This window comes from Passer domesticus, chromosome 9, assembly GCF_036417665.1.
Source record: "Passer domesticus isolate bPasDom1 chromosome 9, bPasDom1.hap1, whole genome shotgun sequence".
In the NCBI taxonomy this organism is placed as follows: Eukaryota; Metazoa; Chordata; class Aves; order Passeriformes; family Passeridae; genus Passer; species Passer domesticus.
The window spans coordinates 37,629,624-37,641,545 of NC_087482.1; the positions used below are offsets into that span (position 1 = coordinate 37,629,624).

At 67.6% G+C, this 11,922-nt stretch overlaps 2 protein-coding genes across 3 annotated transcripts; one reads left to right on the forward strand and one right to left on the reverse strand.

Annotated features, from left to right (window-relative positions):
- The first annotated feature begins 3,134 nt into the window (after nt 1-3,134).
- Nucleotides 3,135-7,075, forward strand: DALRD3 (DALR anticodon binding domain containing 3). 2 transcript variants are annotated; one of them, XM_064432842.1, is made up of 13 exons: nt 3,282-3,578; nt 3,660-3,937; nt 4,018-4,289; nt 4,499-4,557; nt 4,654-4,776; nt 4,901-4,971; nt 5,068-5,126; nt 5,412-5,494; nt 5,596-5,719; nt 5,808-5,866; nt 5,967-6,080; nt 6,302-6,370; nt 6,509-7,075. In XM_064432842.1, the coding sequence occupies exons 1-13, from the start codon at nt 3,390-3,392 to the stop codon at nt 6,626-6,628; spliced, it is 1,620 nt and encodes a 539-aa protein (XP_064288912.1). In that variant the 5' UTR covers nt 3,282-3,389; the 3' UTR covers nt 6,629-7,075. The 2 variants fall into 2 exon arrangements, with proteins under 2 accessions (XP_064288911.1, XP_064288912.1); XM_064432841.1 differs by having other exon boundaries at nt 3,135-3,578; nt 3,660-4,289.
- WDR6 (WD repeat domain 6) lies at nt 6,937-11,914 on the reverse strand. Its single transcript, XM_064432840.1, has 6 exons — nt 11,767-11,914; nt 9,280-11,695; nt 8,920-9,015; nt 8,630-8,746; nt 8,325-8,443; nt 6,937-8,244 (listed from the first exon to the last, which is right to left on the reverse strand). The coding sequence occupies exons 1-6, from the start codon at nt 11,912-11,914 to the stop codon at nt 7,715-7,717; spliced, it is 3,426 nt and encodes a 1,141-aa protein (XP_064288910.1). The 3' UTR covers nt 6,937-7,714.
- Between the last annotated feature and the right edge of the window lie 8 nt (nt 11,915-11,922).

Genomic DNA, 11,922 nt, shown 5'->3' on the forward strand with positions numbered 1-11,922 from the left:
CCGGGGTCCCCCCGCGCGGGGTCCTGAGGGACGGGAGGGCAGCGACACTCACACACCCGCTGCCTCCGGGCCCGGGCGCGCCCCGACCTGCAGAGCCCAGGTGGGCGCCGGAGCGAAACCGAAAGCGGCCGGTGGCGGGGCGGGAGCCGCACGGCGGGAGCGGGGTGTCCCGCTGGAGCCTCCCCGACCCCGCCGCCCCGGCCCCGCCGCCGGGAGGGCTGCGGACCGGCCCGGGCTGCTGTGCCGAAGGCTGCGGGGCCGGAGGTGAGAGGGGAGCGGGCGGCTCCCCGGGCGGGAGGGAGCGGGCCCGGGTCTCGGCTGCGCTCCCGGCCCGGCCCCGCTGGTGCCCCAGCGCTGCCCCGGGCTGGGCACGGCGCCCCGGTTCTCCGTGTGCCCCGCTGCGGGCGGCTGCTGCCAGCCGGGGCTGAACCCCGGAGCTGCCGCCGGGACCTCCCGCTGCAGCCTCCCCTGCAGCCGCCGCGCTCGGTGAGGCCGGTGGCACTGCGGGTCAGAGGTGCCCTGGGACAGCGGACCCACGTCCCCCACCTGTGTCACCCCCCCGGGCCAGCCGTAGCCTGACATTGCGGGGGCCACCGGGAAGCTCCGTGGCAGTGGCGCCGGAGCATTTCCCGCCACCGTGCCGTGCCGGAGGCACCAGGAACTCCCACAGCCGGCAGCCTTGGCCAGCGCAGGGTCCCAGGGATCGCGGGCAGCTCCGCGTGGGGCCGGTGGGGTTCCCCACGCGGTGTGAATTCCCCCCGTGGCGATGCCGAGGGCTCCTCGCCGGGCGGGGGCTGGAGGCGCTGGCAGCGGCGGGGCCGGGCCGGGCCGGGCCGCCTCTAGGCGCAGGTGCCGGGGCAGGTGCCCTCCCTCGGGGACGGCTCGTGTTTCCGGGCCCCGTCGGGGGCTGATGGGCTGGCACCAGTTGCTCCAGCCCCACCGGGGCTTTGTTCGGAGCCGTTTCCTTTTGGCTCGGCCGTGCCGCCCTCCCCTTGGCACCCGGCCCGCGGCGCGGGGGGAGCCGGCAGCACAAGCCCGGTCTCTGCCGGCACCCCCGGTCACAACGGCCCGGCAGCGGCTGCCACTCATCTCCTCCGCCCCGCTCCCCGCCGGTAAGTCGCCCTCTCCCCGCTTGGCCCACCGACTGCCCCAGGCTCGGGGTGGCATGGCCGTGGTGCCCGTGCCCATCGCTCCGCCGCGCCAGCGCGGGCAACGGAATCCCAAAAGCAGCTGTCCCCGCCGTGCCCAGCTGCCCTGGGGTTTCGTTACCCGCGCTCCCGCCACCGCCTCGCCCCCCACCCTGCCCACCCCGCTGTGCTGGGCGAGAGCCGCGTGTCCCACTGCAGCCCTGCCGGGGCCACGCTGGAAACGGGCGGTGTCAGAACGGGGATCGCCGGTGCCCAGCCTCGTGGCTCGGCCCCTGCACCGGGCTGGGGGCTCTTCTGTTCCTTGTGCTAAAAAACAGCTAACAGCTAAAAATAGCAGCTGGCTTCCTGGGAGAGCACGGGGAGCACGGCTGCTTGGCCGCAGGGTGGATGTGGTCCCCTGCACCACGGTGGTGCAGGCAATGCGATACTGCCAAACTTCCTGCCCCTGCCGGCTCTCCGGGCCCTCGCAGCACCCAGTGCCTGCAGGGCTGGGCAGGATCCAGCCCCTGGAGAGAGATGGCTTTGGAATGACACGATCACTCCCGCTGAGCCAGCAGCCAGAGAGCCATCGGGGATGTCGTGTCTTTCCAGAGCTCTTTCGGCGCCTCCGAGAGCCCTCCCCAGGCACTGCGCTGCCAGGGCCCACGTGGGGCTGCGGGACGCCCTGGGGATGTGGATGGATCCAGCCTGGACCCACCTGGAGTGGACACAAGGTCCAGCAATCCCCCTGGCCGGGCAGGGGTCCTGGGCAGCTCCTGCCCTGCGGACAGTCAGCAGTTGGTCTGGTGTGAGCAGCGATTCTCAGATCACCTCTTGGCTGTGGGTGGTGCAGGGAGCATCCGCCACGGCACGGCTGGGGGGACCTGTTCTCTCTCCTGCCCTGGGGCTGCAGATTCTCGCTGGCTGTGGGCTGCAGCCCTGGGGCTCCAGAGCTGCCTGAGGAGCCCCAAAGCCAATTGTTGCATTCCTGGAAAAGCCCATGCAGCAGGATCTGCCCTCACCCTGCTCCCCCCCCTTTCCCCCATGCACACAAGCCCTGGAGGAACCGGTTTGGGCCCTGCGGGCAGAGCTCCTTCCTTCCCCCCCACCTGCCTTAACGGGGAGGGCAGGAAGGGCACGGTAGAGAAGGAGGTCCCTGGCTCCGAGCTCTGGTGGCGTTTGCCGCTTCCTGCTCCCTGTCAGGCTTGGTGCCGTGGGCTGGGGGTGCTGAGCCCTTGCCCTGTCCCCAGTTCAGCAGCCTGGCACATGTCAGGGAGCTGGCCAGCAGTGTGAGCTCTCTGGCAGATCTGTGCTCGAACCATCGCTGTGCAGCAGCTCAGCTCTGCAGATGTCATCAAGACCACGATGGCGTGATCTAATCGCTTCCATTTCCTTCTTCCTGGGGCTGATAAGCGGGACACTGCTCATGTGCTGGACAGGAGAGCAGCCCGCGGGGGCAGGCCCCGAGAACATCGCAGGGTGTGCACCCACAGCTGCTCATCGCCGTGCCATGCAGAGGCCACGCTGCAGGCACACGGTGCTGCCGATGCTCCTCTGCCATCGATGTCCTCTGCCATCGTGGCACAGCCCAGCCAGGCCCTGGGGCTCACGGTGGAGGCTGGGCTGGCCAGCCGGGGTCTGCCAGTGACACCATGCCCACACTGGGGCCTGCCTCACGCACTCCAGCCCATCCAGAGCTCCCTTCCCAGCACAGTTCAGGCTGCTGGACCTGCTCCCAGGGCCCCTTGTTGTCCCCGACAGCCCAGGCACCACTGGGCTGTGCTGTGGGCTGGGCCATGCCCACGGCTGGGCTGCACTCCCTGCCCCGGGCAGCCCGTTCCTGCCCAGGCCTCTCAGCCCGTTCCTGCCCAGGCCTCTCTGACCCGGCACGGCCTCTGGCTCCCGCTCGGTTCCTGAGGGCTTTATGGCTGGGCTCCCGCGTTTTGGAGAAGAGGGGGAGCACTCCTACACACCTCAGGGTGACACCATGGCCCCGCTGGGGTGAGGCTGAGCGGGACTGAGACCCTCTCGGGCCATTCGGGGTGCCTGGGCGCAGCCCTGTGGCCCTGCCTTGACACACCCATCATGGCGGCGCCCGCTGCCCGCCACACCCACCATGGTGGCTCCACGCCCGTCCCCCCAAGATGGCCGCCCTGCCCGGCCACCGCGCCCGTGACCAAGATGGCCGCCCGGGAGCGCCGCACGCAACATGGCGGCCTCCCGGGAGAGGCGGGACGTCACGTCCGGTGGCGGTAGCGCGCGATGGGCGAGGAGACGGGCGAGGGCCGCCCGGGGGTGGCGGCGACGCTGCGGGCGCTGAACGGGGCCCTGAACGGGGCCCTGGGGCGGCCCGCCGCGCTCTGGGTGAAGGAGAGCGGCGCCCGCAACCTGCGCCACCGGGATTTCCTGGCGCCGCGGGCCGCGCTGAGCGCCGCCTTTCCGGGCGGGCAGGTAGGCAGCGCTGCGGGGCAGGCCGGGTCGGGGTTTGCGGGAGCTGCCCCCGGCACTGCAGCCCGGTCCCCTCCTCCGCAGGTGCCCCCCGAGGCCGTGTCGGCGGTGCGGTCGCTGCGGGGCCCGGCGGTGCTGCCGCTGCGGGAGTGCCGGCAGACGCCGGCGGGGCTGGCGGTGCGGGTGCAGCGCCCCGAGGCCTTCCGGCGCCTGCTGGGGCCGGGGCCCGGCCCGGCGCCGCCGCCGCGGGGCTGCGTGGTGCTGCACTGCCCGGCGCTGCGCGGCCCCGGCGCCCCGCAGCCCCGGCACCTCCGCTCCGTGCTGCTGGCCGAGCACCTGGCGCAGCTGCTGCGCGCACAGGGGTGAGTGCCCCCGGCCCGTCCTGCCGCGCCCCGCCCGCCGCGCCCGCCGCGCCCAGCGCCTGCCTCGCCCTCTCTCGCAGGGCCCGTGTCCGCCTGGTGCCCGCGCTCAGCACGGAGAGCTGCTGGGACGTGCTGCGGCAGCTGCGCGTCTGCTGGCCCTCCCGCCCCGCCGGCTCGTCCCTCGCTGATGCCGTCGCGGCCCTGAAGGCAGCGCTGGGCCGGTGCCCCTGTGCCGCAGCCTGCGAGCAGGGGCCGGGCACAGCCCAGGGTGCCATCGGTAAGGTGCACCTGAAGAGCTTCGTGGAGCAGCAGGGCTTGCTGGGCTACGACCCCAATCTAGATGTGCTTCTCGGTGAGCCTCACGTGTACAGCAGCTCCGGTGTGGCAGTGGAATGGGTGTAAATAGGGCTGTTTCCTTTCAGCTGTTCTTTAACAAAAATAAGGTGGGGTGGTGGACACAAATGGCTTGTTCCTCTTGCTCCCCTTCAGTCTGGTTTGAGCCTGGGGCAGACTCGATGGTGGAGAACCTCATGTCCTATTGTGTGTCCCTCCTTCTTTCAGTGACAGAGAGGACACTGCAGTGCTTGGCTGAGCTGCAGGAAGCTGTTCTGCAGTGCCCAGTGAGTGCCCCCACAGCACTGCCCGCCTCTCTCTTCCCAAGCGTCCTTTCCTTTGCCAGGCAATAGCATTGAGCTCCCTGTTGTGCTCTGCTGCAGGCCAAAGGCCAGAGCAGTTGCTGCAGCATCGTGCACGTGGTGAACTGTGAGGAGGAATTCCAGCAGCAGCAGCTGGATGTGCTCTGGAGGATTTTGGATCCGGGAGCCCACACAGCTTTGCAGGTAAGCAAGAGCAACCTCTGGCCCTTCTCAGTGTGGCCCCCAGCATCCATCCTTGGCTCATGGCTAGGTTTAGAGCAGGGCTGGATTTCACTCAGTTCCCAGCCCCAGCCTCTCTGTCTTTCAGAAACACCTTGTCTGTGGGCCAGTGAAGGTGACCAACCCCTCATCACCCATTGGGGCAGACCAGTACTTCCAGTAAGTGGCTGTGCAAGGCACCTGCTGCTTTCTCTGCTGCTGAGGCTCCCTTGGGCCAGCTCAGCCCATAGCCCTGGCTCTGTCTGTTCCTGCCAGGCTCCGAAAGCGCCAGATGCACGAAGCCTCCGTGATAAAGTATGGGGAGCTTGCACAAGGTGAGAGCTGGGGCTCCATGCCTGCTCCATCCCATCTTCATTGCTCCCATGACTGCACAGCCAGGGGTGCTCCTTCTCCCCTCCAGGATGGAGGCAGGTGTTGCCCTTGCTTTGGGAAGACACCTCAACATCCAGGGCACTGGCAAAGAGCAGCTCCTTCTTGTGGAAGCTGGGGCTGGTGGTGTGCTGGTGCTCAGCTACTGCCTGCTCCTGGCAGGGGTGTCCTGGGTATCAGTACATGGGAATGGAGCAAGCTGTGCCTGATGGCACCTCTCTTCTGCGCAGATGAGGCCTGGACAGAGGTGATTGACACCCTGACAGTGGCTGCCATCAAGTTTGAGATGCTGAGCACTGCTCACCGGAGTCAGGTAGGACAGCAGCTTGCATGGAGCCAGGGTTGGCAGGTTGTGGGAAGAGCGGAGTGGATCTGTGCTGAGCAGCCTGGACTGTGAGTTCTCCCTGCCCTCAGATCACCCTGGACCTGGAGAACAGCAGCATCTCCACGAAGGGAACGAAGAGTGGTGCCTTTGTGATGTACAACTGTGCCCGACTGGCCACGCTCTTCAGCACCTTCCAGCAGGCTGTGGAGCGGGGTGAGCACCAGCCCCACCAGCCTCCTCTGACAGCCACTTCTGGAGCCACAGGGGCTTCTTTGGGCACAACAGTCTCCCTGCTTTCCAGGCACATACCCACCTCTGCCACCAGTGTCTGAGCTGAACTTCTCCTGCCTCCGAGAAGAGGTGAGTGCTGAGATGAGAAATGGGGGGATCTGTGCATCCTCAGCTCTGGATGCTACTGGCCTGGGGGGATCTGACACTTGGACATGTAATCCCTTCACAGGGTGAATGGCTCCTGCTCTTCAACTATCTCCTGCCCTTCCCTGAAGTCCTGCAGCAGGCAGCACAGCTGCCCCCACCCTCCAAGGGGATCCGGATCACTGCCAACACAGAGGCAGTAAGTGCCAGGTGCTATGGCATCCATGGATGCTGCTCCAGCAGTGCCAGCCCAGGGCGAAGCTCCATGCCAGCAGAAGCTGTCCATCAGTGAGCAACACAGGGACATGCTGAGAGAATGGATGGCAATGCCCCTGGGGCAGTTCCTGCTGTGCTGGGGGTGGGTGAGGGCCCAAGACCGGCCAGAATTCACTGTGCCATGAGAATGTCTCTGCCTTGTAGGTGTGCAAGTTCCTGATCCAGCTCAGCATGGATTTCAGCTCCTACTACAACCGGGTGCACATCCTTGGGGTGAGTTAGGTGTCCCAGCCTGCAGCCTTGTGGCCCTGCACTCCTTCTGGGGCTGCACTGCTCTTTGGGGGCAGCCATGTGGGGAATGGTGCCAGGAGTGTGATGGGCCCCTGTCCCAAGCTGCCTTTCTCCCTGCAGGAGCCATTCCCTCATCTCTTTGACCAGATGTTTGCTCGCCTCCAGCTGCTGGGAGCAGTGAGGGATGTGTTCCACAGCGCCCTGGCAACCCTGCACCTCCCTCCTCTGAGCCAGATCTGAGCCACCCCTGAAGAGCTGCACCATGGTGTGACAGTCACCTGCACACCACACGCTGTGGGGGGAGAACAGGGCACAGTCTCCAGGCAGGGCAAGGCACAGTTCAGCCCCGTGGAGGTGCTTCCCTTCCCATGGCCCATGGTGTCTGGGGATTGGTCTGTGCTCTCTGCAGCTGTGTCCAGTGTGGGACATGGATGCCCCTCCACATCCACACCAGTAGAAGGGAAAAGGGCTCCCCTGGCACCCCAGAAGCTGGGCTGGGAGTACTGGGGAGGTGGCAGCAGGGACCAATCACCACAAAGACAGACAAATGCCAATTTCACTGCCCTCAAAACTTTATTGAAAGGTGCTCCGTGCTGGCAGGGAGCTCCTGAGGCTCCTGGCTCCTGTTGGGCTCTGAGCCAAGCCCCAGTACTGGGGTCCAATACATTTGTTGCTGGACAACCCCTCTATGTGTCTGACCTCAGGGTTGTTTGTCCTTCCTTCCTCTCTTTGGTCTGACTGTCCTGGATCCTGCTGCTGTGCAGGAAAAACCCACTTGGCCTGAGGGGGGTGCTATTTGTGGGCCACCCCCCATGCCACAAGGGCGCTGCTGTGGAGGATCAGTGTCCCTGTGCATTTCAGCACCATCCTCAGCTCTGCAGGGTTGGGACTGTCACACGGGGCTCTGTCTGTGGACACATAAGGCTGCAGCCCATCATGTGTCACACCAATCCCTGACCCTGGTCCCTGACCCTTCCTGGCCTCCTGCTGCTCTCAAGCTCCCAGGGCTGGGCCATGTCCTCAGTGCCCTCCTAAGCAAGGTTCCTCTCTGAGACCAAGACTGGAAAGCTGCCATGGGTCCTTCACACCTTGCAGAGGAAGAGCTGCTCTTGGGCAGCGGGGACTAACAGCCCCAATCCTCACTGCATAGGCTTGTCCGGGAGGGATCACATTGCCTTCTTCCCAGGGACCACTGGCCTCAAGCACCACAACTGTGGCATGTGCCTAAAGGAGCCAAGTATGCCTGTCCCCTCAGGACAAGACACATGACTCTGCAGGCTGGAGGCAGGGACCACAGTGATGGGCAAAGCCCAAGTGCAGGATGCCCTATGCATGCAGGGACCGGGATGTGTCACACACTGCCCCATTACTGAGAGCCTCTTGTGGAGGGGGTTTGGAGGAGGCTGTGCCACACAGCATCTCCAGGCCCTGCCCACAGAGCACGCAGTAGTACCGCAGCTCACCCCCGGCCTCCACCACCTCCCAGCAGTCCAGCTCGGCTAGGTCAGGCACGTGGAAGAAGGTGGTGCTGAGGGGCAGCAGCTCGCCCTGGCACCGCCTCCACAGCGTCAGGCGCTGGTCCACTGAGGCAGAGAGCAGCAGGTCTGGCCGCAGCACGCGGATCCCCGTCACGTGGGCAGCATGGGCGCAGGGCCTGGACACCCGCTCCAGCACCTGCAGGCAGGTCCCTGCCGTGGCCTCACCCCTGGCCAGGGCTACCTCCAGCAGGCAGACATGGATGGAGCCGTCATCGCTGCCACTGGCCACCAGGTACCGTCCCTCGGGTGTCTCGTGGATGTGCAGGCTGTTCACGCCGCAGCTGTGGGCCATGACGGTGACCAGGGGGGCATCCAGGGCTGGGTAAACAGGCTGGTCAGGAGAGCAGTGCTCGCCTTGGTCAGAGGGAGCAGAAGAGCTGCTGGGCAGCAGCACTCACCCAGGGGCTGCATCTCTCCCTCTGCCTGGTGCAGGGCATCTGCCGCATCCATGACGGGGCCGGTGATGTCCCAGAAGGCAATGCTGCCATCAGTGGCTGCACTGCACAGGAGGTGCCTCCTAGAATGGGGGTGGCAGGGAGTTTCTGGCTGCAGCCCTGGGGTCCCCACTGAGATCCATGGAAGTGGCAGAACAGCCCCCAGGGCTTAACTTCTCCCTTTCCTCTGCCTGCTGAGCTGCCATCCCTGCAAGGACAGAGGTTTCTCCCCAGAGCCCATCAACTGCAGCCCAGCGTTTGGGGCTCACCTCTCCCCTCCTGCCCACGTGTGCAGGAACGCTTCCACCTTCAGCACACAGCGCTGGTGGTGAAATGACTCTGCCACCAGCACCAACTTCCGAGCAGCCTCCAGCAGCCCAAAGATCCTGTAATGGAGCAGAGGACAGCTGGCTTGGGAGAATAGGAGCTTCTGGCTCCACTGCCCCATGGCCAGCTCAGAGCAGGCCACATCCCATGGCAGCAGCCCCCTGTTCTGAGCCTGCTCTGCTGTCATCACCAGCTCCATTCTCCCTTGTCAGGCCCCATGATGGCTCCTCACCGGACTGATCCATCACTGCAGGCAGCAGCCAGGAATTTCCAGGGTGTTGGCAGCTGCTTGGTGCTCGTCCCAGGCACAACTGACAGGGACATGTACCTGCAGCAAAGACACAACGCTCACCAACACCTCCGTGACCCCATGGAGGTGGGTGGCCCAGGAGAGCAGCCCTGAGCCCTTCCCTAACACTGAAAGCCTCTTGAGGCCCACAGGGCACTGTACACCACACATGGAGCCACGCTGGCCTCAGCTGAACCTGCAGCTGCACAGAGCAGGTATTCCAATGGAGGCCCCTGCAGTTCCCACCAGCCTCCCTCACTGTGATCACTACTAATCCTGCCTTGGGCAGTCCCCAATCATCACCTTGTCTCTGGGTCCATCTTGACAAGCTTGTGCCTGTTCTTCTTCTTCTCCCAGTGCTTGTCCAGCCGGTGGGAGGCCACGTGGATGACCTGGCAGGCCACAGCACTCTGAGCCGCTGTGTCCCCAGAGCACAGCAGCCGGTAGCACTCAATCTGTGCGCGGCCGCCTGCAGAGAAGAGCAGGGCAGACAAGCCCTCGTCACCAAAGCCCTCATCTCCAGGTCCCATGGCGAATGCCAACGTCCTCACACTGGAAATGTGGTCACTGAGGCGGGCAAGGGGCACAGCTGCCCGAGAGCTCTCACTGAGCACCAGGACACAGGTCGTGGTGTCCTCACTGCCGGTGACAAACACGTTAACAGTGGCACGGCCGGGCACCTCCAGGGCCCCCAGGCGCCGCACGCAGGTGATCTCCCGCCCGTGCAGGGACGCCAGCAGCACTTGCTGCTCGCAGGGCTCGGCCTCACGGTGGTACAGCATCACATCCCCAGACTTGATGAAAGCAAACACCTCGGCCAAAGGGCTGCTGCAGTAGCTCCAGGAGCGGTGCCCGCCCCCGCAGGGGATGCAGTGGATGTTCTCGCCGGTCCTGCTGCTCCACACCACAAAGTTGTCAGCGTGAAAGCCCAGCACAAGCAGGTCCCCATCCGAGGTGAAGCGCAGCTCCTCAATCCATTGCAGCCCTTTGCAGGGCCTGTGCTTCTGCAGGACCTCCAGCTGCTGGCCCTGCAGGCGGAGCTGGCGGTAGACACCATCCCGGCCCGTGCTGTAAATGGAGCCCCTGTGGATGGTCACTGAGGTAACTCCTGTCTTCCCGTGGAGCCCAAAGAGCACTGACAGTGGGGACTCAAGAGGAAGAGCCCCTTTGTGCAACAGGCAAGAGGGCTCCAGCTCATTGCTGGAGTCCTCAACAACGGGGTCAGTGCTACCATTGACAATGCTGGTGCCTTCTGCAGCCCACCCCGAGGAGCTGCTGCAAGGAAAGAGGAGGAGGGAACCCCGGCGGTCCCCACAGACCAGGAGCCTTTCCTGGGGCAAGAAGGTGGCACAGGTGTGCCAGCGCTGCTTGCAGGGGGGCAGCAGGTACCGACCCATGAGCCGCACCCAGGGTGCCTGCCCGGGGCGGTGGGTGACGTCCAGCCAGAGCATCTCCCCGTCGGGACCGGAGGCCAGAAGAGCAGCAGCGGTGTTGGGGGGCAGCCCGGGACGGGGGGCCCAACTCAGCCCGTGCACGGCCCCCTCGAAGAGCGTGAGCTTGGCGGCGGCCCCGGGGCGGCTCAAGGCGAACAGGAGGAGGCGCCCGTCGCCGCCGGCCACGGAGCAGAGCGTCTCGTCCCATCCGCGCAGCGGGGCGGCCGCCAGCACGGCGCGGGGCCCGGTGGCGGCGGGGTGCAGCACCGGCGTCCAGCGCCCCTGAGCCACCTCGAACGCCGCCAGCCCGCCCGCCTCGTCCAGCACCAGCACCCGCCGCGGCCCCGCCAGCAGCACGGCCCGCGGCCGCTCCCGGGCCCCCAGCGCCGCAACCGCGGGGCCCGCCTCCGCGGGCTGCCGCCGGGGCTGCCACAGCCGGACGCCGCCGTCGTCGCCGCCCGTGGCCACGCGGCCGCCGGCGGGGCGCAGCGCCAGGGCGCGCAGGGCCCCGCGGTGCCCGCGCCGCGCCCGCCGCACGCCGCCGCCGCCGCCCCACTCCAGGCAGGCGCCGTCCTCGCCGGCGCTGACCGGGAGCGGCCCCCGCAGCACCACGGCGGCCACTCGCGCCCCGTGCCCGTAGCACACCAGCAGGCAGGCGCCGGCCCCGGCCCCGCCGCCCAGCTCGCCCACGGCCCACAGCCGCACGCTGCGGTCTTCGGAGGCGGAGGCGAGCAGCCCCCGCGACGCCGAGTAGCAGAGCGCCAGCACCGCGCCCCGGTGCCCGCACAGCTGACGCTGCGGGGCCGCCGCCGCCGCCGCCCGCCACACCACCACGTTCCCCGTCGCCGTGCCGGCCGCCAGCGCCAGCCGCCCCCAGGTCCCCCCCGCCAGCACAGCGCAGCGCAGCGCCCCGGCCCCGCCGCAGCTGGCCTGCCGCAGCCAGCGCCCGCCGCCCCTCCACTCGTAGAGCGCCACGGTCCCGCCGCCCAGCGCCAGCGCCAGCCGCCCGCCCGCCGCCCAGCGCGCCTCCCACACCCGCGCCCGCAGCTCGCGCGCGGCCCCGCCGCCGCACGCCGCCAGCAGCGGCACGCCGCCCGCTCCGCTCCGCCGCACCGCCAGCACCGCCAAACAGCGCCCGCCGAACACCGCCACTCGCGCCGCCGGCCCGCGCCCCGGCTCGGCCCGCAGCCCCTGCACGCTGGCCTCACGCAGCACGCTCCGCCGGCCCGCCGCCGCCGCCGGCCCGCCGCCGCTCAGCCGAAACGCCACCACCTCCGGGCCTGTACCTGCGGGACACCGCGTCAGCCGCCGCCGCCGCCGGCCCCGCCGCCCGGCCCGTCCCGGTGCCAGCGCTCACCCGCCAGCAGCACATCCCCCGCGAACTCCAGCGCTGTCACCGGCGCCACCAGCGCCACCGACTCCATCTTAGCCGCACCAGCCCCGCCACCGCCCCCCCAGCGCTCATTGGCCGAGTCCCACGTGCCACCGGCGCGGCCCTCGCCCATTGGCCGGC